The 26,067-nt window shown below is 40.1% G+C and overlaps 1 protein-coding gene across 1 annotated transcript in view; it reads right to left on the bottom strand.

Annotated features, from left to right (window-relative positions):
* ston2 (stonin 2) overlaps nucleotides 1–26,067 on the bottom strand; it is a 66,966-nt gene that overhangs the window by 25,885 nt on the left and 15,014 nt on the right. Inside the window, exons 2-5 of the mRNA XM_078289374.1 lie at nucleotides 14,963–15,111; nucleotides 4,287–5,689; nucleotides 3,344–3,676; nucleotides 2,153–2,375 (exon numbers count right to left, since the gene is read on the bottom strand). Of these exons, the coding sequence (XP_078145500.1) occupies nucleotides 2,153–2,375; nucleotides 3,344–3,676; nucleotides 4,287–5,689; nucleotides 14,963–15,059 (2,056 nt within the window). The 5' untranslated portion in view covers nucleotides 15,060–15,111. The remainder of the gene's footprint in view (nucleotides 1–2,152; nucleotides 2,376–3,343; nucleotides 3,677–4,286; nucleotides 5,690–14,962; nucleotides 15,112–26,067) is intronic.

Below are 26,067 nucleotides of genomic sequence, written 5' to 3'. Positions count from 1 at the left end.
ACCTGAATTGATTATATTGCAACATTTTTATCAAATTCCACACAACTATGCATGATTATTTTTATTATTATGGATTTCAAAGGAGAGTTTAAGTGTCTAGTGGTCTGAATGCTGTTTCAGAGGCTTTTCTGCTCTGCTAAGAATACAATTATGGGGGAAACACTGAATAGACCTTTTGCCAAAGTGTTCTAAATACCTTAGCAACCATACCCAAGGCCAAGATCACTGACAAGTTAGCGCAAGGCCAGCACCACGTTGTTATACTATAACTTTAACTCTAAAACTTAATGAGGCTTGCTGGTGAACCTACATGTAGGCTACACATGAATAACTTGTCTATAAGAATTTGCATAAGTAATTTTATGACTTTTATGACATTTCAGTTTGACTGAGTTCACACTCTTTCACAATAAGAAAATGTTATCTGTTTTAGTGTTAAGAAAAAATAGCAATTGTAGTCAAAGTTTAGGGAAGTAACGTTATAATCATGCTAATGATTTAGAATTGGTTACCAATCACAGCTGTGCAAACAAATCTGTGGTATTTCTTTTGCTTTACTAAGCAATGAAAGTAGATGATGGTGTGTGCGCTAGTGTGTGCTAGTTATTCAGATATTTCTCTCTGTAAAGTTGAGTAAGATTTCTTGTTGACTTGGATAGAAAGCCTTATATTTGTAAAGCTATACCTAGTTAAAATGACCAGATATTAAATGATCTGAGCAAAAGCTGTACTGATTGCTGTGACTTCTTTGCAATTGAGGCTATCCGTAGATGTAATCTTTTTCTGATAATTGTTTTTTCTCCTTGATTTTTGGAAGCCTATGAAATTATTTCTTCTCCAGTGTTTTTCCTGCCTTTTTGGAACAGCCAACCACATAACAAAAGCTGACCATGGTGTTTGCAGCGTTGACAGCAGCATGTCAGACTAGGCAGTTATGCTGGAATTACGTGGTGGTCTCCCTACATGGCCGCTACAGGGTTCTCGAATGCATCTGCATCTTTTTTCAAGATATCAAATATCTGCACAAAATATAAACTATCGGTAGTTTCAATCCAGAATTACTGTATTGGACTTCAAAAACCCATATTGGTCAAACCCTAGTAAATACACGCACAAATTCACACATTCACACACACACACACAACATTACTGTCATTGTAATACATATGCACATGCAGACACACAAGCACACATTGGGGCTCATAAAATTCTGCGGTAACAGACTAGCAGCGTACAAAATCTGCAAATCATGCAAATCTGCAAAAATCTGGTAATTTTACCTCATTTGTAAATTTACCACACCTGTAAATACCGTGACTGAGCCACATTACCACTGTTATCCTTAACTCGGGTGACAGCCAATCAAAACCAACATGCTAATTAAGCTCTACATATTTAACACCTCATCCACACCTGTGTGTCAGTACAATGGACCGCATGGACCTGTCAACAGCAGAGAAAACCTCTTCCTCCTCATGCACTCCTACTGCTGCAATTGCAGTGTTGGCCATGATAAACTGAATCAGATGGAAACTGGCTCTTATAACCGCAATCAGAGTGGTAATTAGTAATTGCAAAGCCAGTGTGTGAATCATTTTCACGCGTTTCCAATGATAATTAATTCCCTGGGACATAATGATTGTAATAATAATAAAAACTTTATTATTTTTTTTATAATTTACATTTATTTTAATTAGTTAACAACAATTTCTAGAATATACTGTCTGTCTAGAGCAGGTGGTATTTTTTGTGCTGTGGTGTGCTTTTATTAATCGCTTTCACAATATGCAAATGATCAAAAGGGGTGGGAGTAAAGGGAAAAGGTTAACGCTAATAACGACCCGGTATTTCCCCTTTATGAATGAGAAATCACCCTAGCATGATGGAATCTGCCCCAAACTCATCATCATCAAGATCATTCCTGACATGAGTGTAAAATAAAGACACCAACACACACACACACACGCACACACACACACACACCTCCTATGACAACATAGAAATGGTGAATCTGTCTTAGAACTAGCTAAAAGAGCACCACAGGCAGAGAAGTCAAAGGTCACAGTGATGTGAAAGCCCATCACTCATTCCATTAGACACTCCTATGAACAAGCAACTGGTACAGTACTGAAAGGGACAAACAATATTTTACCAGAATTTTTGTCCGGAAGTCGGCTTATCCTCCAAACCACAGCTTTGAAGGCTTGCTCGTATTTAGCTGTCCCCAGCGTAACCCTCATGGCTGGTTCTGACCCTGAGGTGGTTGCTGTGCCGAGGCTGGCGCCCTTATTAAATAGGGCCTTGAGTGATTTCTCCCCCATCACCCCTTCCCGACGGAAATTCTTCGCCCAGATCTCAGGAATGGGATACCGCACCTGGGAATTTTCAACACAAGTCACTCTCAGCAATCACATTGCTACCAAGAATGTGACTGCATTAGGGATGTTCACAAAAAATTGACGATCAATTTATTGTTTGTTATGTATCACGTAGATTAACCTTAACAGCTTAAACGACTTTTTGAATTGCGTCATCCCAGCCGGTTAGCCCATGAAGCCCAAAATGACCATGAAACCAAAGTGGAGGGCTACTTGCAAAAAATTCCTCCACCACTTGATACAAATCTACTGGATTGGTGGAAAGCCACCCAAGTAGGATTCCCGAGGCTGACAACAGTAACACAGCAGTACCTCTACATTGATATTTGATCATTAACTTCAGTGCAAATCAATCAAGACTGTTTTTTAAAATGTGCATCCCTAGACTGCATGATTTGCTGTGACCAGGGTTTCCACTGTAGCCCTGATGTCAAATTCCTTTACTTTTCCATAGCAAAGTCTGAGCGCTTCCATCACCTAAAAATGTTTTTCAGTCTGGTCTTTACTCAAGCTGGGCTCAAAACCACCATCTAATCAAATTAATGTGTGAAACAAGTTGGATATTCCTATAAATGTAAAATTCCCTGATATTCCCTGACTTCCCCAGACAATTAATCATATTCCCTGACTTTCCATCTGGAATACACACCTCAAAATGCCATATAACAGAAATTCCATGATCAGTGGGAACCCTGTGTAATGTTAAAGCAAAGTTTATAACAGTGTCAACTGTTGAAAGTTAAACAATTGGGAGCCTTTCGAAAATACAGCATAGTCACAAAGTTGAATTAAAATTAATATACTGTCACTGCCACAAAGTTGTGGCAGTGACAGTATATTAATTTTAATTTTTTTTTTTTTAGATGAGATTTAACTTAAATCTCATCTAAAGACCCAAAGCCATTAACAGAGGGAATAAAGATTGAGTGCTGCTGCAACCCAAGAATGTCCAGATCATTTCTTACCGCCACATTCTCACAGGGGATCAGGTTCAGTACATCCCGGTTGGACGAGAAGCCTTGCGACATGAGTAGCCAGGACTGGATAGTGACCTCTGCACCTTTGATGCAAGCTACCGTGCGAAGCATGAAGGGGAGGGCCTTCTCAGCAAAAGCTGTGTGGAAACGTAGTAGCTCAAAGCGTCGGCAAGGTGGTGGTGTGAACGTAATGATACCGGATGAGAGGAACTCCAGCTCGTCTGCATGTTCGTCATGAAGTTTAAGGTCATGGAATCGGATCCAGTGAGTGGTGGTGTTAGGAATGATGTCATGCCTGGAAACCACTTCTTTCCCTTTGAGCTGGAAGAGTTAAAAGTAAGTCATTACAACAGACATTAATGGTTTAATAAACATGCTTGTTATAGACTTCACAAGATTCTTCCAACTAGCAATGCAATGAACCCTTGCATTAGCTATCAATAAAATGCACACAGGGTCCAAAATAAACACCCACAGAGCGCCAAATGCTGGTTAAATTTGTCTTTGGTGGATAAATCAATAAGGGTCATCCACCACACTGGCTGGTAACTTTTTGAGATGGAATATTTAACAGTACTGTATAAATAATGCAAAACCAAGAGTGCAATCCAACTGTATATCCTCTACTCCTCTCTAGAGGTGGGGGATAAGCAATTCTAAGATGCATCACAATTTATTCCTTAACAATTCTACATCTATTAACAATTCTACATTTACTCACATCACTGGTAAATGTACAAACTGACCAGTCCATGTATACATGTACCACACTTTGGTAATAATACAAATTGATACCACAACATTGGATAATGTACAAATTGACAGGTACTTGGCACATTGAAATTTTTTCTGTAACATACATTTTTTGGCCTAATAAAAAATATTCTTTTCATTTTTTGTAGACAGTGTAGAAAAATCTTTGGCATCTTACCTGGACATCATTCAGTCCAAGTTGGCATCTGGGGAATCCTGAGAGGAAAGCGAGCACATGGACTCGTGTGATCACCAACTGCTTCAAAATCCTCCCATCTCCCTCTGCAACAGTTCCATAAAACTCATCCCTCACCTCCACTTGGACTTCCTCCTCTGAGGGTCCACCCCCTGTTGGTGTGATTGGCCCAGCTGACCCTGATACTGCAGCATTAGCTGGCAAATGTCTTAGCAGCTCAACCAAAGAGTATCTGAAGCTCAGGTAGTCATGGTAACTTGTGGTGGCAAGCTTGACCAGCTGCTCTCGAATTGGCTGGTGCGTGATGGGTGACTTCGGTTGGATACGACGCTTCTCGCGGTATTGGACCAGGTCCACACTGATGGTGTGGACCCTGCTGGTCTCCTCGTAGCTCTGGAGCCTGTGCTCAGAGACTTCATGTTGGGGATCCAGGTGGAGGGTCCGGAAGGGCTTGTCCAATCCCTGTTCATAGAAAAGCTGCAGGAGGCCCTCATCGGACAACCGAACATAGATGGGCCCCCAGTGACGCGATGACATGATGTTCTTCTTCTCTGGGATGCGGAGGAGCATTGGCCAGCCCTCCTGAGCAGTCATGTGATTGGGTTGGTAGGGGCTTTCCAGCATCTCTGGTCCCTCCTCTCCCTCCACCTCGTCTTCATCCAAAGTGTCATCTGAAAGGGTTAGACTCCCTGGGTCATCTGGATCTGAGATTTGGAGGTTCTTCAGCTGTTTCAATTCCAGTCTGTTATTCTGAGGATTGTTGTGGATGACTGCCCCAGCCTCACCTCCTTTCTCTACCTCATCAGAGCGTTGGAGCTTGGAGAAGAGCAAATCAGGCTCCTGCTTGACTTGGGAATCTTGTATTTGGGGAATAAGCAAGCTGAAAGGAGAACTCTCCTGGTGACAACCATTACTTTGGACCCATGACTTCACTTCCTGTCTACTATCAAAATAAGAGCTGAAGGGGTTAATTAGGGAGGGTTTAATGTCATCGAAGTCCTCATCAAAGAATGGGTTCTTCTTTGAGTAGGGGTTGCTGTTGTGAACCAGCGGTTCAAGCTCGTTTGTTAGAGAGCCATCTGGGATGAGTTCTAAGAGATGACACTCAAAGCTGCCATTTTGGGTTTTACTCTGGTTCCAAGTGGGAGGGCCAACTAAGTTGCTGTTGGTGTCTTGGAAGTGGCTGACATTGTCCAGTTTTATGCGGGATGGCCGTCCCGGAGGAGGGATGGGGGCTGTGGGTTTCTCGTCTTCATCAAAGGTTACCCAGGTAGTGAAGCGGCTGACAGGGATAGTTTCTGGCTGGCTGTTGGTCCGCTTGGTGCTGGAGATCCAGTTGATGGAGTCCATGTCTATGCGTTCATCCTCTGGGAAGACCAATGAGTCTGCCAAGACAAGAGGCACACCATTATAGGGTGCGGTCCAGCGATGACATTTTTTTGTTGGCATGGTTCGTTGGCTGCAGTCCCACTATAACTGTAATGGTTTTTGAATGTGGTTTTGGATTGATGCCATGTGTAATACAGGCTTATGACAGTTTTGTAATGAGATAATCTTCACAAATCAACACTGCTTTTATGAGTTTTAAAGCATAAATGTAATCAATATTAGTAAAAGCTAATGCTAGGCTAACCTGTGAAAAAATTAACTACAGCAGAGGTTACACTTCTTCAATGTCACAGCTAATGGCTAAGTTACACTAGCTAATTTAAAAACCTTCAATTAAAAAAACCTACAATTAGAAGAAACACAAATTGGTAAATGGAACATTTATGCACATTTATGTATTAAATGGTACAATGGAATATCATTCAATTGAAAAGAGCAGGAGTACTAGAGCTTAGAAGCTTTAAGCCGGCCTATTCAGCATAATAAGGAGATGATGTTGCGACAAACCCACTGTAGTTCAATTTCTAAGACAATTAGCAACTTACTTTACTATGGCACATAAAAGCTTCAAAATTCACAAATAGGATGTTTAATCATTTACTTTATCTCACAGAATGAAACATGAAACTATCTTAAGCTTGTTTTAACCACAGACCTTATTTCAGGCTTTTAACCAAAGCCCCATTCAAATCGTAATCACTTTTCAGCCGAGGGAACCCATGTCTCAAAAACGCTAAATTCACTTCTGGGTTTTAGTACTCAAAACTTTCAACAAAGATTTCTTTTGATAGGGTTATTTAATCCATTTATTTATTTATTTTCAGTTCATTCATTTCCAAATTTGTGTTTGTGATGTGTTCCACCTCTGGTGCCTCTCAGTTCTCAAATTATAGTAAACAAATTGCTTTTAGGATATCGTAATATCTGATTTAACAGAGGTTGAACTACGGCATTTTTGGGGACATTCTAAAAGGCTTAATGTGAAAACGGCTTAACGGGGCAAAAAAATATTTAACATTGATGAAAAAATATGATTTTTTTCCCTCAGGTATACAGCAACATAAGAACTACCAATGGTGAAAAGAAAAAGAACATTTACATCAATTTGACTTTTTTATGAATTAATATAGTGAAAAAATGGCCAAAAAAGGGGGCTTAACGTGGCTTAATGACCTAATATTGAAATGAAAAACTCAAGAGCCCAAAAAGAATGTCTAGAAGAAATAGGGAAACATTTTTAAAAAATCATCTGTCTGAATTTAGGCAAAAACGAGGGCTTAATGTGGTTTAAAGACCTAAAATCAAAATAGAAAAAATCATCTTTAATTCAGGGATCATAAATTTTCAGAGTTTTTCATTTCAATATTAGCTCATTAAGCCACGTTAAGCCCCCTTTTTTGGCAATTTTTTCACTATATTAATTCATAAAAAAATCAAATTGATATAAATTTTCTTTTTCTTTTTACCATTGCTAGTTCTTATGTTGCTGTATACCTGGGAAAAAAATCATATTTTTTCATCAATGTTAAATATTGTTTTGCCTCGTTAAGCCGTTTTCACATTAAGCCTTTTAGAAGGTCCCCATTTTTTAAGTAGATGGGGACAATACCAGAAGAGAGAGTACAATTTAAAACTTTCAGAATAGAAGGAGTAATTGTGCTAAAAACATCTTTAAAAATATGGTAGGGGAGAATGTCCAAGGGACAAGAGTAGGGTTTCATTTTGTTAATAATTTCTGATAAAACAGGAGCAGAAATAGGGTAGGAAAAACAGAGTGAGGCGGTAGCATGTAGACAGACTGAGGTTGGCCTTTCTGGCGGGATGATGCTCTGTCTGATAAGAGAGATCTTTTGGGTGAAAAAGTTTAAAAGCTTATTACAGGTCTCAGGGGGTGCATCAGTAACACGGCTTATAATATTAAATATGGCTTCGGGATTGGAGAGATTGTTCCTGATAAGGCTGGTAAAATAGGCATGTCTAGAGTTTTTAACCTCTGCATTAAAAAGCTTCAACAGTGTCTTGAGGTTGTTCAGATGAATGGAGAGCTTAGACACCTTCCACTGATGCTCTGCCTTATGACATTTGCGCTTTAGTGCACAAATATTTTCATTTATCCAAGGCAAAGAGACAAGTTTGGATTTTCTGGGCTTATTTCATCAAGAATGGAATTGCAGATATTATTAAAGTTATTTAGCAACCCGTCCACTGAAAGAGTCAGTCCAAACTTAAAGCTACACTAAGTGATTTTCCGACCACTTGAGGGTGACAGAAACCGCAACACATTTTGTAAACACACACAGCAAAACTACTGGGTGACGGAAGCCCTTAAGGACAAACTGTGCATAAAGGCTAATGGCTAAAATAAACGTACCTACGGAGGAATGTCGCCGGGTACCAGTCGCGCTTTGCCAGATTTTTGTCCCACAATGACAAGTGAAGAGGTAGCTAGCAAGTTTACTAGTTGAACAAGTTTACTCGCTCGCTTCATTGATTCCGCCATTACCAGAATTTTTTTCAGAGATGGGAGGGGTAGAGTTTCACTTTCAAACAGTGAGGGAGGAGACGAGCTAGTTTAAAAAAAATTAAAATCTACTGAATGGGTCGGGAGGAGCTACGACTCGGGACGAATTTGACAACAATCTTTAGAAAAGAGGTGAAAACAACAACACAGCTGGCCCGCGTGTGTGGCTATTTGTTTATATCATTATGTCTCACGGAAATCTCCATGTAGCACACGTTAGTTTCAGGATTGGTTACAGGGTCTGAAATCGCTTATTGCAGGTTTAAACTATTTATGTAAGTAAATTTAGTATTAATTGTAAATTACAAATGAAGATGCTGTTGTGAAATACCAGAAAATATGATGCTACATAGTGATACAGTGATATGATAAGCTTGGTGTTTTGCCCATAGACTATTACGTTCTCTCACTGCCCAAGACTGTGCACAACAAAATTATGTCAAGCATGCAAACAATCATGTGAAATCAATCATTAATGCTGCAGGAGCTAAAAAAGTAAAAGAGTTGCTAAGACTAAAAAACTGACAAATTTATTTTAAGCCCGGACTGATTTCCTAATAGGGCTGGGTATCGTTTAAAAAATTACGATACCAGTACCAATACTAGTACCCTTAAAGTGATACCGATACCAATAGAGTACTTCATTCGACTGCCAACTCCGTCACATACACCGCACTCAACTTCACCACAGACTGTATGGGTTGTAGCTGCTGCGGTAGTGGGCAAAACCATACAAATAGTCATTTTTTTCTAGATCTGTGTACAAAAAGTATCGAATGCAGGTATCGTTTGACTGGAGAAGTTTCGATACTACTTGGTACTGGGTTATTTCAGTCGATACCTTAAAGGTATCGAGTACCGATACCCAGCCCTATTTCCTAATGGCCGTTTAAAGTCAACATTTCCCCGTCATGCCCTGTTCCCCACTACACAAACCCTGTAACATATACACATACACCAAATATGCATACTGCCGGAGCACATATAAAGCCCTACCGCACATGTTATTTTCTTTTCTTTTTTAAGAGAGTTTTAGGCTAAGATAAGAGCTCTCTGAGAGGATTCTCAGAATGTTTGTGGATACAGGCCCAGATTATGGATAGACTGAGATAACCAGGGGCCGTATCCACAAACATTCTGAGAATCCTCTCAGAGAGCTCTTATCTAAGCCTAAAACTTCCTAGCAAGGAGTCCTAGTTTAGGAGTGATTTAGGAAAGTTCTCAGAGCAACTCTGAGCAAGGAATGGACAAGAACTTTTATCTTAATGAGGAGGTGTGGTTGACCCCGTTGCTAGGTATGATGCTCTCTTTTGGACGCTGTCATTGGTTGATCAAGAAAAATCAACACGCCTCTTTTTGTCATCCAGAACGCACACAAGGAATCACACAAGATAAAACACAATTTACTCGATATTAACGTATGGTTTGCTTACACTATAAAAAAATAAAAAAAATAGAGCTGATTGGACAAAATCTTTGAAAACCGTACGAACTGTACTTTTTAATACTTGTATGATCCACACAGGTTGACGCATTACGCCTTCATTTGGGTGGATGCAGTAATGTTATTATACTTTACTAATTTGATGTTAAGATTTGGTGAAAATGGCTCAAGATTTAGTAGTATTAGTATTAGACTATATTGGCAAATAGGATTTTTGAACAAGAGTATATTGTCGATGATGCGGACGTGTCCCCATCAGTGACCAGATAATACAGAGAAAACTCGCTATATCCATGGCTGCTGTCTTGTCGGCGCGCAAGGTGTGCACGTCCAGTGGGAATTAAATAGGTTGCGTCACAATATGAGGCTGTGAAGGAGCTGTGATTGTTTGTGTGATTATTCTAATATGTGGTTGCATAGACCTAAATCACTGCTGCACTGTTTGCCTATTGCTAAATATCTTAACATTGTGATAACTTTCATAATAATAATAGCATTAATGCGTCTTTTCTGCGTCTTTCAGCCATTTTCTCCTCTCCTTAAGAAACTCCTAAGCCTCCTAAAAGTCCTCCTCTCTACTCAACAGTTTTAATAGCTTTTATATTTACTAGGATTTAGTCTTACTTTTAAGGGGAAATTCTTAGAAAACGTCATCACTAAGAATTTTCTTAGAATTTCACCGCTAGGACCAACTCTTAGTACTAGGAAGCTTTGTGGATACGGCCTCAGATGTCATTTCCAGTCTATAACTCTCCCAAAGTTATACTGCTTTGTTGTTTTCTTAACCTCTTGTATACTGTGTTGTGTTTTCCCTTTTGTGTTTGTTCTCTGTAGTGCTGTTTAGTGGTAGTTGTAGATAGTAATGGTAGAAATAAATGTGTTTGAGACTAAAAGTAACTTGTTCTGTGTTTGCTTGCTCACAATAACAATCACTAAACTGGAAAAGATCCATGCTACCCTTTTATAAATAACTATTCTGTAGTATTAATAATCCTAAAATCATAACAATAAAAGTTATAACTATAATAACAACTTAACCTCTTGTGTTTGGCCAACAGAGTGGGCTTTCCCTTGTGTTATTATCCGTCCCTTTAGAGAAATTGGTTCGCTGGACAAATAATTGTCTATTTTGGATATGTCTAATAACTCTTATAAATTCCCTTATAAAATAATATAATCTTTGAGCTATGATTTCCTACAATTATTATTATTATCATCATTATTATTATTATTATTATTATTATTATTATTTTAATGAAGACAATAGAGCTGGACAGCAGTGCTGGGGGCTGGGATACTAATTACCCAAGGGAAGACATTCAGACAAAGCTACTGGAACACACGCACACAGGCCTGAGGTAAGAAATAGTGTTATAACACATATATTCAAATATAATTTCTAAATTAGAAAACACACACACACAAAGGCTGATGATAGCCATGTATCCTGGATTTGATATGCTCATTAGGATTGCCTACAGAACATACAATTAGGCTCTAGACTAAACTGTCTCAATGGCCAAGTAAGTTTGTGGCCTTCAAACAATTCTACCAAGAATTGACTATTCCAGAATCTCCATTCACCAAAAGAGCTGGAATGTCACATGGCAATTCAAATATCACCAAGATTCACAAAGTGCTTTGGACATTAATTTGCAGCATAGAGATTTCAAAATAGGTGGCTTCTCTTTTGGTTAATAAATTGGCGCTATAATGCACGAGGAAAGACAAATGGTTAAACATGGTTTAACACAGTTAAACAACTTGAAATTTAAGAAAAATGCAAAAAATGTATATTCACGTTTTGGCCAGAGAATGGACTACAAATTTAAACTGCTAGAAGAAGCCAAAGACAGTGGCAGACAATGATAATGGTGCACTGTTTTGTGCTGGATTTCAAGTTAAGATATTTCTGGCTTGACCTGACAAGCCTGGCTGGGTTGTTCTTTATCTAGCTTGTACATAGCAAAAATATAAAATAGCAGAGGGCTTGCCAAGTGGGCAAGGGTGTTCTCTTGTTTTCCACTGGCTTATGGGAAAACAACAAGCCAAATTTATTAAACCAAGGCAGGTCAAACCAGAATGGCTGTTACCAGGGATGTAATCTTTATGCTGCTAAACCAGTGCCTCACTACTACTACTGTGGTGCCTGGCTTGACAAGTCTATTCATGTTAAACCCTAGATTGGGGAGAATGGAAATTTACAGCAGTAGCTAGCCTGCCAAATGGTGGAGCTTATCAGAAACATGAGTCAATCAGTCTGACTAACTGGCCACTCAGATGCATATCAAAACATACCCATGGAAATTGTATGCATTCACACCCTTAGCACAACATGATTTGGAGGAATGGGAAGGTTGATTGGCAGAGGAGGTTTCAAGGGATAATTAAAAATTCTGACTCTGGGAAGCTGAAGCAAGTGTTGTTAAGTACCAGGTTATCTGGTTATTTCTCACCAAGATGACAATGAAGAGCAATAACATATATGAGGAGGAGAAAAAATGTTGAGACAATCCTTTCCTTTTTCAGTTCTCTTTTCCCCCACACCTCAGATATTTCCAGTTAACGTGAAACTGTTACTTCAGGTTTCGTTCTAACAGCCTGTCATGAAGTGAAAAATGTCACTCTGCGGTGGGACAAAAATGTTGAGAGTAGGTTCTGTATATTAGATACACCAAGCCTTTCCTTGTGCAAACATGTTAAACACACCTCCTGCCCTTGTCCTGCCCTGTCAAACAAAAACCCCTACACCAGGGCTCGAGCTTAAGGACCTCCCGTCGTCCCGGGGCCGATAAAAATAGGATCGGGGAGGATGTAAATTAATTTTGGGACGAATTTGGGACGAGAGTTGAAAAAAAAAAAACTGCTAACGTTACGTTACGTTACAATGAACGGCGATGAAAATGAAACTGACTGCACGTTTTGTGTAGCACACACAGTTCTTATTAAACCTTCTTGACAACATACACACACACACACGCGCACAAACGTTACTAAGTAGCGTTATCTAGACCCGCGAAATCCTGTCAGACGCCTGTCACCGCCGGTATTGACTGTCAGAGTGATACACAATGGCAATGGCGTCCCGTAGTGGGATACTGCAATTTTTTAACGTTAACGTTACATCAAGAAAGCAAACATCAGGAAAACGCACAGCAGAGCCAGACCCTGAACCGCCAGCCTCTGACCTCACGACAGCCGCAGCTGCAACGGGGAATTCAACCCAAGTCAATGAGGTAGGCAGCGTTAAGCTTGCTAGTATTAATGTAATGTAATGTAACGGACATGACAAAGCTAAACTCACGAAGCTAACTAGCAACTTACGATATGAACAAGCAACTTACGATACGAGAAAAATGGCTGAGGCTGAGGGAGACTTTTTGTTGAATTGGAGGAAATGTTTAATGATGAAACGGAAAATGAAGCGGATAAAGGCAGGATTGGCCCGGTCGGCAAAGGGGCTGAACGGAGGGAGTGGCGGCCGGCGGGAGGTGACAGGCAAGCTGGTAGCCACTGAGGCGGTAAGGAAGAGCTCTGAGGGGAGGAGACTCCTTTTGATTACCGACATCCTAGATCAGGCCCACAGAGAGAGAGTGTGAAGTGCCATGAAGTGATCCATATGATTACTTTTTATCGATGATTACACCAAACGTAAGATTTTAAATTCGGGACGGCCCACAGTCATTTCGGGACGGCTTAGATTGTATTTCGGGACGGTTCCGGGAGGATGGTGAAAAAAGTTAGTTAAGAGCCCTGCCCTACACACACAAATGTTCACATATCCATGCTATCCATGCACACAACCACACACACCAAGGCCAAAAGACAACAATAAAGAATAGAACAGAAGGAAACTCACTGGAAGATGCAAAGAAGCAAGGTGGGAGTGTGTATTGGCAAAGTGTGTGAATGTGTATTATTCCAGGCTCATGTGCAAAGCTCTGTATCGAATAAAAAGGGCAGAAGTCCCTCCTTCTCCATCAGGTTGATAGCAATGGCAAGTCTCATAAACCACTCTGCATAGCCAGAGGGAATAAGAGCTTGTCCAAGCTTGCAGCCGACCCACATGTCATATTTTTCCCCACCTCTTTTCAATTCAATATCTTTTTCCCACTAAACCATTTTGTCTCTACCATTCTTCTCCCATTTCCCATAACTCTTTGCCAACTGTCTCTGTTCTTACCTTCTTCTATACACTTTTTCCTCTCATTCCACTTCTCCAACACCCCTCTCTTCGTCTGCTGAACAATCTGTCAACCTTTTAATCTTCCTGCCCTTTAATCTGCCCCTCAGCGCCTGTCTGTCTGATAGCTGATCTATCTACATGTTGCCTCTTGCTCTGAATTCTACCTGCATAAGGACTTCATGTTGTTCAATCTGATGCTTCCTCTTCTTTCTCTCCTCTCCCCAGCATCTGTTGGGTAAAAGCCCACTAGAAAAGAATTTACCACAATTGATCATTCCCACACAATTTTAAAAAATTGGCTGTGAAGTGTGGCTTGAAAGGCAAAATGTGTGCTTATTTCAAGAAGCATACTAATACTTAAAGAGTAACTTAACACCAAACCCAAATCTATGTAAATCCTGACATTTAAAGGTAACAAGAACAGATCCTATACAGGCCCACAGTGCGTGTGTTCAATTAAAGGTCCCATATTGTGGAAAACGGGATTTCCCTTGCCTCTTTGATTATAAAGGAGTTGGATGTGCTATCTAAACATCGTGAAAGTATCAAAACGCACAGTCGCCAACTAAATCCACACAATCCATATTAGAAAACCAAGCCTCTAAATGAACCGTTTGGACTTCCGTAAGTTTCATGTTACACTAACATGGAGTTGTTGAAAAATTTCTGACACGTTTCAAACGGAATCGCCGGCTCACCAACATGTGGAAGAAACGGAGGTAGGGTCAGTACTGATGCACTCATCCTTGTCGCCAATTTGTTATTTGGTGGATGAATCAACTGAACTGTTAGCCTAGGGTTTGACGTTACCATCTTGTCTACATCTCTAGCCATGTGATATTTTCCTAGATTTCACGTAGCACAAGCGTTCATGAACAGTAATCCTCTAGTGACCTCTACTGCCGAGGAAAGCATAGCAGTCAATTATAAAATGTCCATAATAGAAAATCTGTAGACACAACAATCATCATGATGGCAAAAACTAGGAAAATAAGGACCAGGTTGAAAATAACCACAATTATCCTTTACACACAACTAAGTTGTAGCAATAAGATCCCGTTCCACCACTTCTTCTGATATGACATGAATGTGGCACAAGACCAGACCAAGACTCATACCCGTTTGATGCTCATTGTTGCTTCCCAAAGTTTCCTCTGTAAACTCCGCCCAGCCGACCCTCCCTGTACCAACACGGCAGTTGGTAGCAGTTGTCATGGTCAGTGTGTGTGTATCTTTCTTCACCAGTGGATTCCTGTCATTTCTGGAGCTGTGGAGGAGACAAAAGAAAACATACGTTTAAAATGCTCTTCTAAAACAAGGCAACAGTAAACATGTTTTCCCCCACAAATGATGCGGTCCCTCTCTGGGCCAATCAGTAACAAATATCAATATCACAAGTATCAAAACGCACGGTAGCCAACTAAATCCACACAATCCATATTAGAAAACCGAGCCTCTAAACAAGCCGTATGGACTTCCGTAACTTTGTGGCGTCACAAAGGTACGCTCATTATCATTTTTGTAAGAAATAGCCTAATATGCTAACAAAGCATTTTTTTCAAAGCAGTTGAGCGGTTGTTATTGTTTATTAACTGGACAGTTTTCCCTACCTGTCGCTGCCAGTCTGTGGTTTCACTCTTGAAACAGTTAACCAATCAGAACAGAGGGGTCATTAATATTAATGAGCCTTAAAGACACAGCAACAGAAACAATCTTGGTAAGACTCAGAGAGATGCTGGAAAATGAATGTGTAAAAATAGATTGAGAGTGTTTTTGGTACATGACAGCACAGAAACAGCTTTTAATGGACCTAAAATAAAACACTGGAAAGTGGAGAATATGGGACCTTTAGTAAAGTCTAGCAAGAGGAAATAAGGCTAACCAAATTAGAGGTCGACCGATATGTTTTTTTCAGGGCCAATAACAATACCGATTATTAGTAATCAAGGAGACCGATAACCAATATTTGTGTCAAAATTTACAGTAACACAAACTCCAACACAAAACTTCCTTTAAATGCCTTTAAACATATGTTTAATTAAATACTAGAAAACAGAACATTTCAACATTATATTTTGAAAAATAAAGGGCAGGGAGCTCCTAGCAGCATTTCTTGTAAACTGAACTGAAATTTTAAATAGATAAAAATAATTAACTAAATAGCTCCCCAAAACAGGTACACTTTACTCTTTACAAACAATGTTTGTCAGTTTTTTTCCTGTAAATACTGGAAAACAGAATATTTCAACATTATACTTTGAAAAATAAAGTGCAGGAAGCTCCTATGTATTTTATTGGCAATCATATCAGACAAAATAACGATTCCGATAATTGGAAAAATGATGAATATTGGATCTGATTATCGGTCAGACCGAAAATCAGTCGACCCCTAAACCAAATGTCCTCTGCTAAAATGGCCGCTGTGACTGATCCTGGTGACACTTTAACAGTGGTCTCCTTAATTGCTGAGCTGGAGAAGAACAGGACTGCTCTCTCTGAAGAAATGGTGAACTCACTGAAAACGACCCTGCAGCCCAATCAGTCATCTCTAGATGTTGTCTGATCTACAGTCGAATCATACGACCCCCGCTTAACTGAAATGGAAACAGCCCTCTCTGACCACAGTGATAGACTCACCCAGCTGGAAACCGCAGTAGCTGGACTTGAACGGGAAAACACCAACCTCAAAGAAAACTTGGATGACTTGGAAAATCGCTCCTGATTGGAATCCGTGGGGGCTGCGTGGGACGCTCTGCAAGGGAGTTTATGGCCAAATTACTTTTGGATGTTCTGGGAGACGACATGTTCACGACACCTCCAGAGCTGGACCGGGCCCACCGTACACTGAGAGCTAAGCCAGTGGAGGGCGAGCACCCATGGCCCATTCTACTGCGGTTCCTCTGTTACCAGTAGAAAGAGCGAGTGGTGGAGCTAGCAAGGAAACAAGGACAGCTCTTATATCAAGGAAGAAATATTTTAATTTTTCCTGATTTAAGCGCCCACCTCACTAAGAAACGGGCTATGTTCAAAGCAATCAAGGCAAAGTTATATGAAAAGGCTTCACTCTTCACCACCCCGCAGAGCTGCAAGTTACTCTTACTGGAAGATATGGAAAATAAATTCAACACAGCAGTGGAGGCTGAGAATTTCTTCAAACGGTGCTTCAATCCAGAATGACTGAAAGATTCTCTCTTTGCTGTGACAACTTTTGACTGTTGAGGACAGTCTTTGAATTCATATGTGGCGTGATTGATTACCCTGCCTGATTTTCTAGGTACTGCCCTTTCATCCCCTCTTTTTGGATTACGCGGACCCATATTAGGATATCGTTGCCCAAAATATTCTATGGACATGTGGACTGACAAGGTACATTACAGTAAGGTTGAACTTGCCCCTGTTCAATTAGTTTTAGTTAATCCATTGTTATACACGGTCCGACCAATGTTACATGTTTGACTGGTTTTGCTTGTTAATTTCTTTCTTATTCGCAAATTGGGTTATGAAGCCTAGTAATATTTCTACTGTGCTAGCTAGGGCTGCATGATTCTGGATAAAATGAGAATCTCGATTTTCTTGCTTAGAATTGAGATCACAATTCTCTCTCACGATTCTTAAGCAAAACAATTTTTAATATAAATTTTTACTGCACTCTTTTGCCTGACAACAAAAAATATGATAATGACTGTAATGGGACTGTCATATCAACTTTGCGATTAAATGGGCTACACACACAGTACACACACAATGTAATTATAGTCTAAATTCCAATGAAATTTAAATTTAATTAATGGTATAAACTTCTCCAATCTCCAGCTGGTTTATCCCACCATCCATACATTGCATTCTGCACACACAGCAGCACAGTGCAGCATTAAGTACAGCCTTAGTTACACAAGTCTTTGGAAAATTACCTTGCTTCCTGAATCTTTTTTTCGGGTTGCGGATTGGTTTCAGGTCGTTGTTTTATGTGTATGAAGATGGGTTCGGAAGATGGGCGGGTTCGGATACATGCGTCGGATCGGACGGTCGCAGGTTGAAAAAAACCTGACCGGCGCATCACTAATGTAAACAGTAACCTGATAACTCGTAATCTGCTGCCCTACAAATTTTAACGGTAGGTAGCATCATTACCTTGTGGTATTTAAGTAACGTTAGTGGAATTAGGTAGTTTAATTGATAACCGTGTGACAATGCATTGAATTGAGCTCAACACAAGCGCTGTCGGCCTGTCAAAGATATGCAGTTGTTTTTTAACAGACAAAATAGCTTAATTCAAATGCTTGATGAATCCAACACTTATCAGAAAAACAATTAACTTACATCTCTCTTCTTCTCTTATTTAGAACACAACCTATGAACAAGTGTTGTCATTTGTTAGGAGCACTTGGTTTGCTGCAACGGATGTCCCTAATGAACATGGGGCAGAATCGTCATTTAGGAATGAGATCGCACAGAGGTATGAATCGAGATCGCGATTTTAATTCCATTAATCGTGCAGCCCTAGAGCTAGCTAATGAATATTTGTTATTGACATTCATAGAATACGTTCATAAGGTTTCCAAATATTCCTTTATGGGACATTTGGTAAAAACTATCTCTTCATTGTCACCTCCGATCACTCCCCTGTGATCCTTGATCTCGGTACAAGAGCAGGCGATCCTGGAGGCTAGATCCAGCATTACTCTCCGATGCTAGTTTTTGTGAGTTTGTATTCCAATCAAACGATTTCTTTCTGGAAACCAATAAGACCCCCGACATATCTCCGTCCCTCCTTTGGGAAACCTTTAAAGCTTTTCTCAGGGGGAAAATAATTTCTTATATGGCACACGCTAACAAATGTCAAAAGCAGCGTCAGGAGGAATCAGTAGACCTAATAGCAGACCTGGACCGTCGCTATTGCATAGCGCCATCTCCAGAAACACTTGGTCTCCAGACTGAATTCAATCTTATCACCACTAAAGATGCAGAGCGAATGCTGCTTAGAGCACTGGGGTGGTGTATGAGCACGGGGACAGAGCAGGCTGTCTATTAGCACATCAACTGAAGAGCAGATCAGCCTCGCAGGTAATACCGTAAAGCCGCAATAGTTCAGGTACACTCACAACAGATGCCGCTCAAATCAATGAAGTCTTCAAGTCATTTTATTCCCAGTTATATACATCACCAAGTCACCAAGTGATGATACCAAAATGTCAAACCTTTTCTCAAACTTAGACACTCCAAAGATCTCCTCTGAGGATAGTAACAATCTGGAGACACCACTGCAACTTAATGAAGAGAGAGAGAGAGAGAGCATGTGTGTGTGTGATGGTGAGGCTGGCGAGCAGAGAGTATGAAGTTAGCAATATAGCTGTGAACGCAGCAGTGCAGTTAGGCTATTTGTCAGTGAATAAATGCTCCTACTGTGCATTTAAAAATGTTTCTGGTGGAGCGGCATGTCCGCCCGCTGAGCCCCGTTAATCAGCACGAGTGACGAGTGAATTTTAAATCCTGAATTACAAACCAGTTTGCCGTTTCTTTTCCACGGATCTGACACCCCGCATCGCCGTTCTCCATATGCCTGGCTGCTCACCAAAACTTTGCTCTGCGCTCCATAAGAGTAGTTAACGTTATGGATATGATTTGGATTGTGATATTAAAGATGAGATAATAATGTTAAACTGAACATGATGCTGTGAAATTGTCGCACCAAGCACAGACACACAGACTTTTAAAAGGGAGCCGTTGCTTGAATAGAGGAGACATTGCTATTAAATAGAATTTTTTGAATGTTTAAATATTTTAAATAAAATGTTCACACTCTTTTGTAAATGTTTATTCACGTAACTTTAACTGTATTGCTTTCATAAAGCCATATTAAAGGTTCGATTATTTCAAAGCTCCGTCAGACGCTGAGCCACGCTCAAGCTGATTATTCAAAATCTTCAATCCAAATTAAATTCTAACATCAATAATAATTTTAAAAATGCTAACAGATAAATTATTTAATAAAAACGAATAAATGTACTACTGCTACTACTACTATTACTCATAATAATAATAATAATATTAATAATAATAAGAATATTATTATTATTATTATTGTTATAATTTCGGTGCAGCATTGACTCACATTGCTATTAGTTTGTTTGATTATGTTATGACAAATACTCCTATCTTGTATGATAATTATCTGTTTTTGCCACTTGTATTATGATGCTGCACATATTGTGATGTTAGAGAGCCACCCTGTGGTCAATTTGAGTATTAACATTTCTTTATAGTCATATAGCTCCTTTGTATAGGCTAGTCGCTCAAACCCATATTAGTTTACTAATGTTTTCTGTTGTTAATAATGACAATAATAACAGCCTATAATAGCCTTATAACAGTCAACATCAGTCAACGATGAAAGTCAAAAGCAGCTTTATTGCAAACACTGACTTAAAAAAACAAGAACATGTTTAACACAAAATATTGCACATAAACTAGGCCATTCAGATTACTCGTTAAAGTGCAATGAAATACCTTAATGTCAGCAGACAATGGATAGAAAAATATTTTGTCTTCGGCCTACTGTAGGGCTACATAAATAAATTGTCCTTTTCGTTAATGACAGTCTGTGACGCCAGGCCGACCGTACCCTAAACAAAGAATAATAAATAACCAAATTTAATAAACTTAATAAACAAAAAGCAAAAATGAAAGAACTAAAATAATTATAAAATCTCAGTTTACATGGCAGCCTTTAATCCTACACAAACAATTGTCCAATGTCCATGAATAAGTAGCCTACTTGTGTGATTAAAATAAATATAATTAAAATAAAAATAAAAATAAATTAAAATTAAAATATATATTAAAATAAACACAAGGCCAGAAACAATATAAGATCACAATTTTCTATGCTTATGCTGGAGTTATGCCAGGCAGGCCAGGCATCTGTATGGCTAGTTGCCTACAGATTTTTAGCTAAGAAAACCAGCTGGTTTACTCTCTCTGGTGCATACAAGTGGCTTGGATTTATCTTTCCAATATGTCACCATCTCAACCTCAAGCTGACTTTTGATCACATCAAGGTGCGGGGCATCGATGTGGTCCCCCTTATAGCGTGGGTCAAGGAGGGTGGCTTTGCGCATCAACTGAAGGGTTCTGTCGTCATATTTCGAGTCGAGTTTCTCCAGGATCCCCCTTTTTATTTCTGCCGTCATCTTCACATCAGTCTCCTTCTCTCGCCTCCTTCAGGATATCCTCCATAAGATGCAGCATGGGCAGCAGAGATGAGACTGTCACGTAATTCTCACCTGATAAAATATCAGTAAATTCTGCGACAGGCTTCAACCCATCCTTGACAGCCTCTAGGACAGCAATGTCCTGCCAAGTCAAGTTTGGGAGTGGGCGACGGCTCTTGTCATCAGCAAAGACCCTTTTGATTGCAGGGAGCTGTTCCAGGATTCTTTGTATCATGGCATACGTCGATCCCCAATGAGTTGCACAATCCTATAATAATAATAATAATAATAATGATGATTAATATTGTCATTAGGATTATTTCTAGTAGTCTGACTGACATTGATTCTTCTATTTTTTTTTACTAACATTAATGTACGGGCTCAATTATTAAGCCAATAAATTAAGATAGTTGACATACCGTTATCAGCATGTGTTGAGGTAGATTCAGCTGCTCCTGCGCCTTGCGGAGCTCTCATCGTCTCTGCCAGCTGTGAGAGAATGCGGCGTTAATGGAGCGGCAGACGCCAAAAGCCCGATCAGTTTTTGCTTTCTCCTTCTGTACTGAATTATTGACTGCCAGATTCAAGTTGTGGCCAAAGCAGTTTAGCCATGGTCATTTGAGCTCTCGAACGGCCGCAACAATATTGGCCCCGTTGTCAGTGGTGATGCACGAGATCTTGCTCTCTTCTATGTCCCAATCGTGCACAGCCTCTCTCAGCCCCTCAGCCAGTACCTCTGCAGTGTGGTTCTCCGGGATGAATGTCGTTTCGAGACATTTCGCCTCCAGTTTCCAATCCTCGGAAATACAATGGACTGTCACAGACATGTAGGGGGTCATGTTTATGCTTGACCACATGTCTGTGGTCAAAGCGACAAAGTCAGCCACTTTCAAATCTTTAGTGATGCTCTCCCTCGTTTTATTGTACAGATCGGGGATAGCGGTGTTGGTGAAGTACTTGCGTCCCGGCAGCTCGTACTGTTTGTCGAAAGTTTGGAGTAGTTCTCTAAAACTTGCCTTCTCAACTGTATGATAGGAGACCATCTCCTTCGCAATATACTTGGATCATATCACAGCATCATGTTCAGTTTAACATTATTATCTCATCTTTAATATCACAATCCAAATCATATCCATAACGTTAACTACTCTTATGGAGCGCAGAGCAAAGTTTTGGTGAGCAGCCAGGCATATGGAGAACGGAGATGCGGGGTGTCAGATCCATGGAAAAGAAACGGCAAACTGGTTTGTAATTAAAGATTTAAAATTCACTCGTCACTCGTGCTGATTAACGGGGCTCAGTGGGCGGACATGCCGCTCCACCAGAAACATTTTTAAATGCACAGTAGATACATTTGTACATTTATTCACTGACAAATAGCCTAAACTGTACACACACTGCACTGCTGCGTTCACAGCTAACTTCATACTCTCTCCTCACCGTCACACTCTCTCTCTCTCTCTCTCTCTCTCTCTCTCTCTCTCTCTCTCTCTCTCGAGAAAGACACTGCCCCCCCACCCGTCTGTGCGCCTCTCATAGAGAGCCTAAGTCCCTCCCCTTCCGCTGTCCCCCATGGGACCTTATTTCGGAAAAAAATATGTACGGTAGTCAACGGCGAGAGACAAATAATTGTTTGATCCCGTTTGAATTGTGCCATGACTTACACATATGATGTTTTGTCAATTTAAAAGATAATTTTGCAAGTCAAGAAAGTCGCAGTTTGTCGTAAAACTGTTGAACTATAAGACTGTAAAAATACGTAATTAGAAAGACTACACACCCAAAAGTCGCGCAAGTGACGTAACTTCCTCTCTCCACAAGCTACCCAGAGCCACTGAAGCTAAGTCCCTCTCAGATAGCAGGAGTATTTATACACAAACTGGAAGGTAGACAGTAAGAACGGATTTAAACTGGTTTAGGATAGTTTTAGTACAGTGGGGGCTAACGTTAACGCGATGCCTGTGTGTTTCGTATGTTTCGTTCCATGTTGGTGTTGGTGACGTATATTGTGCGAGACAAGAGATGTAGTTCACTGAGCGGTTTCACACAAAACTAAATGTTACTGTAGTGTTTTACAACAAACTGCGACTTTCTTGACTTGCAAAATTATCTTTTAAATTGACAAAACATCATATGTGTAAGTCATGGCACAATTCAAACGGGATCAAACAATTATTTGTCTCTCGCCGTTGACTACCGTACATATTTTTTCCGAAATAAGGTCCCATGGGGGACAGCGGAAGGGGAGGGACTTAGGCTCTCTATTGCATATTGATATTTTGTTTTCATGCCAAGAAGACGGCCGGCTGAATTCGCGAAAAGAACTAACAGTTAACGTTACTCGGAATACAGCTGCGTTTCTGAGATTAGCTTTTTAACTCTGACTCTGAATGTTTGCTCCCTCAATCCAGATTAATATTGAAAAATATTTTCAAAGAAGGAAAGGGACTCATCCTGAGGAGGAGGAGGACAGTCTGGACCAGAGGAGCTGCTAAGCAGTAAAACAGAGTAGATAATGTAACAATGTCAAAGACTAGTACTTTAACAATGTTAAGATACAGGTGAAACTGACAGCACACACAGATGTAGCAGGGCAGAGGGGCAGAAAAGCAGATTTCTCTGTAAAAGGGGACTCATTTCTATTCTTCTGTACCTTATAAAAGCAAGCAACAAACAGAACAGTGTAGCACTGTTTATATTTTTAAGTTATGTTATCTTTGACAAAAAGTACTTGAAAGGGAGCACTTTAGATATATACAGGTTAGTTATTTGTTTGACAAATGGAACTATTTAAAATGGAGTACATCAGATAATTTTTCAGTCATTCAGCTAATGGGACCCTTTACTGATAATAGCCTATTGACATCCATCCCGCACATTTTAACAGTGTTAAAAGAATTTGGCCTTATAAATATTAATTATAAATGAAACATACAAAAGAGTGAATGCTGTCCCATTAACCAACTAGCCATGAATATATCACAATCTCAACTGCCTTTCCACCTCAACAAGTCAGGATTCAAATACCTTGGAATAAATGTGGCTAAATCTCTTAAGTCGTTACATGACCATAACCTTTCTTCCTTAACAGAAAAGGTTAAAAACGACCCACAAAGATGGAGCGGTCTGCCTCTCTCTAGCAGGTAGGGTGCAGACCGTGAAAATGAATATTTTGCCCAGATATTTGTATTTGTTCCAATGTTTGCCTCATTTTCTCCTTATATTTTTCTTTAAAAGAATAGATTCTATGATATCCTCTTACATTTGGGCAGGCAATTCTCCTAGGATCTGCAAATCCCTACTGCAGAAGCACCACTCTCAAGGAGGATTGGGCTTACCAAATGTACTCTGGTTTTATTTTATTTTTTGATAAAATATTTTATGTTCTATAAGAGTTAAGTAACAGGGTGCCCCGGTGGCTCACCGAGTAGAGCGCGTACCATAAGGCTCAGTCCTTCCTGTAGCGACTCGGGTTCGAATCCAGCCCGCTGCATGTCCTCCCCTCTCTCTCTCTCTCACTAACTCTGTCAAATAAAGCATAAAAATGCCAAAAAATAAATCTTAAAAAAAAAGAGTTGAGGAACAAAGTGTATTTCTCTGTGCAATTTTCCTCAATAAACTGTAAATAAATCTCAATAAAAAGAACCTTGCTGACATGAAGTATTGTTTTGGTCAGTGTGGTTATCCTAAAAAGTTGTCCTGATGAGGCCACCTTACTTAAAATGCACACAGTAGAGCAATCCAAACTATTGTGAAAAAACACTGGGATATACCCTCTTCAGACACGTCTTGGTACTTCTTTCAAGAAGTCTCCTCTTTTTTCTTTCAAAAGAGGACAAAATCTTAGAGATGGACTGATAAGAGCAGATCATTGTGTAGAGATAAGATAAGAGCAGATCAAGGACCATACCAAAGTTTTTGCATGTTTTAGCCCATTTAGTACAATTCATGTATAGTTGACATTACTACCGACCATTTTGCAAAGCATACCATACTTGTTTAGATGTTAGAATGTATTTTTCCTATGTTCCAGGTAGCCATTCATTTCCATTCATTTCAGTACAGTGCGAAAATCAACTTGCAGGGACTTTAAACTAGCTTGAGATACCAATAATCCATTACAGTGAACATACTGCCTGGGTTTATTTTTGTTACTTAGTTTTACTTAGTTTTGTCAAAGTTACTAGTGTAATGCCCACATTGATTTGAAAAGTCTACATGTCTTGTGGTGCTCTCACATACCGGTGGGAAGCTCCAACATCCGGGACAAAGTCGGCTGCCAAACAGCTTTGCATTCACACGCTATTTGGTTGGAAAATCAAACCAGAAGACAAACGATAAGCAAACATGAGCATCGAGAAAAGGATGATGTGGATTTGGTGATGTGGATGTGGATTCTTGCTTTAAGAAGAATGATGATAGTTTGGCTAACTTTTTATCCAAGATGGCAGCGCGCACGGACGCAGCGACCACTTCAGGCTCCCGAAATAGTGCTAAATGTTGTTTTAATGTTGTTTGTCATCAAAGTCTAGAGACATGACAAGACATGAATACGCTCAGAACACTGGAATATATTCCTACGACTGACAGACCTTGCTGGAAATCAGGAAAGTAAGCTTGACTCACCCACAATCATTTCCAGAGGAAACATTAGCCACCTACGGGCTTCTGCACAGAGCAGGCCCAGCGACCCCGGTGTTGCCTAACTCGTCTGTCTGTGGAAAGCACCGCCGACGCAGGCATTGTGCCAGGAAACAGAAGAGAGGGAAGCAAGCAGGGATGCGGGCTAGGCGAAGACCTAACCCGTTCAGACCTGCGATTCCTTCCATCCTCCTCTCCAATGTTCGTTCCCTGGACAATAGATTGGACTACGTCAGACTGCATCTAACTACACAGCGGGACATGAAAGACTACTGCGTTTTTATCTTCATAGAAACGTGGCTTTCATCCAAGACGCAGCCATACAATTGTACGGACTAACTTCCTTCCGTGCAGACAGAGATGCTGCTTCA

Source organism: Centroberyx gerrardi, chromosome 17 (assembly GCF_048128805.1).
Source record: "Centroberyx gerrardi isolate f3 chromosome 17, fCenGer3.hap1.cur.20231027, whole genome shotgun sequence".
Classification (NCBI taxonomy): domain Eukaryota; kingdom Metazoa; phylum Chordata; class Actinopteri; order Beryciformes; family Berycidae; genus Centroberyx; species Centroberyx gerrardi.
Note: the sequence above shows the minus strand (reverse complement) of the source record. Positions and strands in the feature narration are given on the sequence as shown.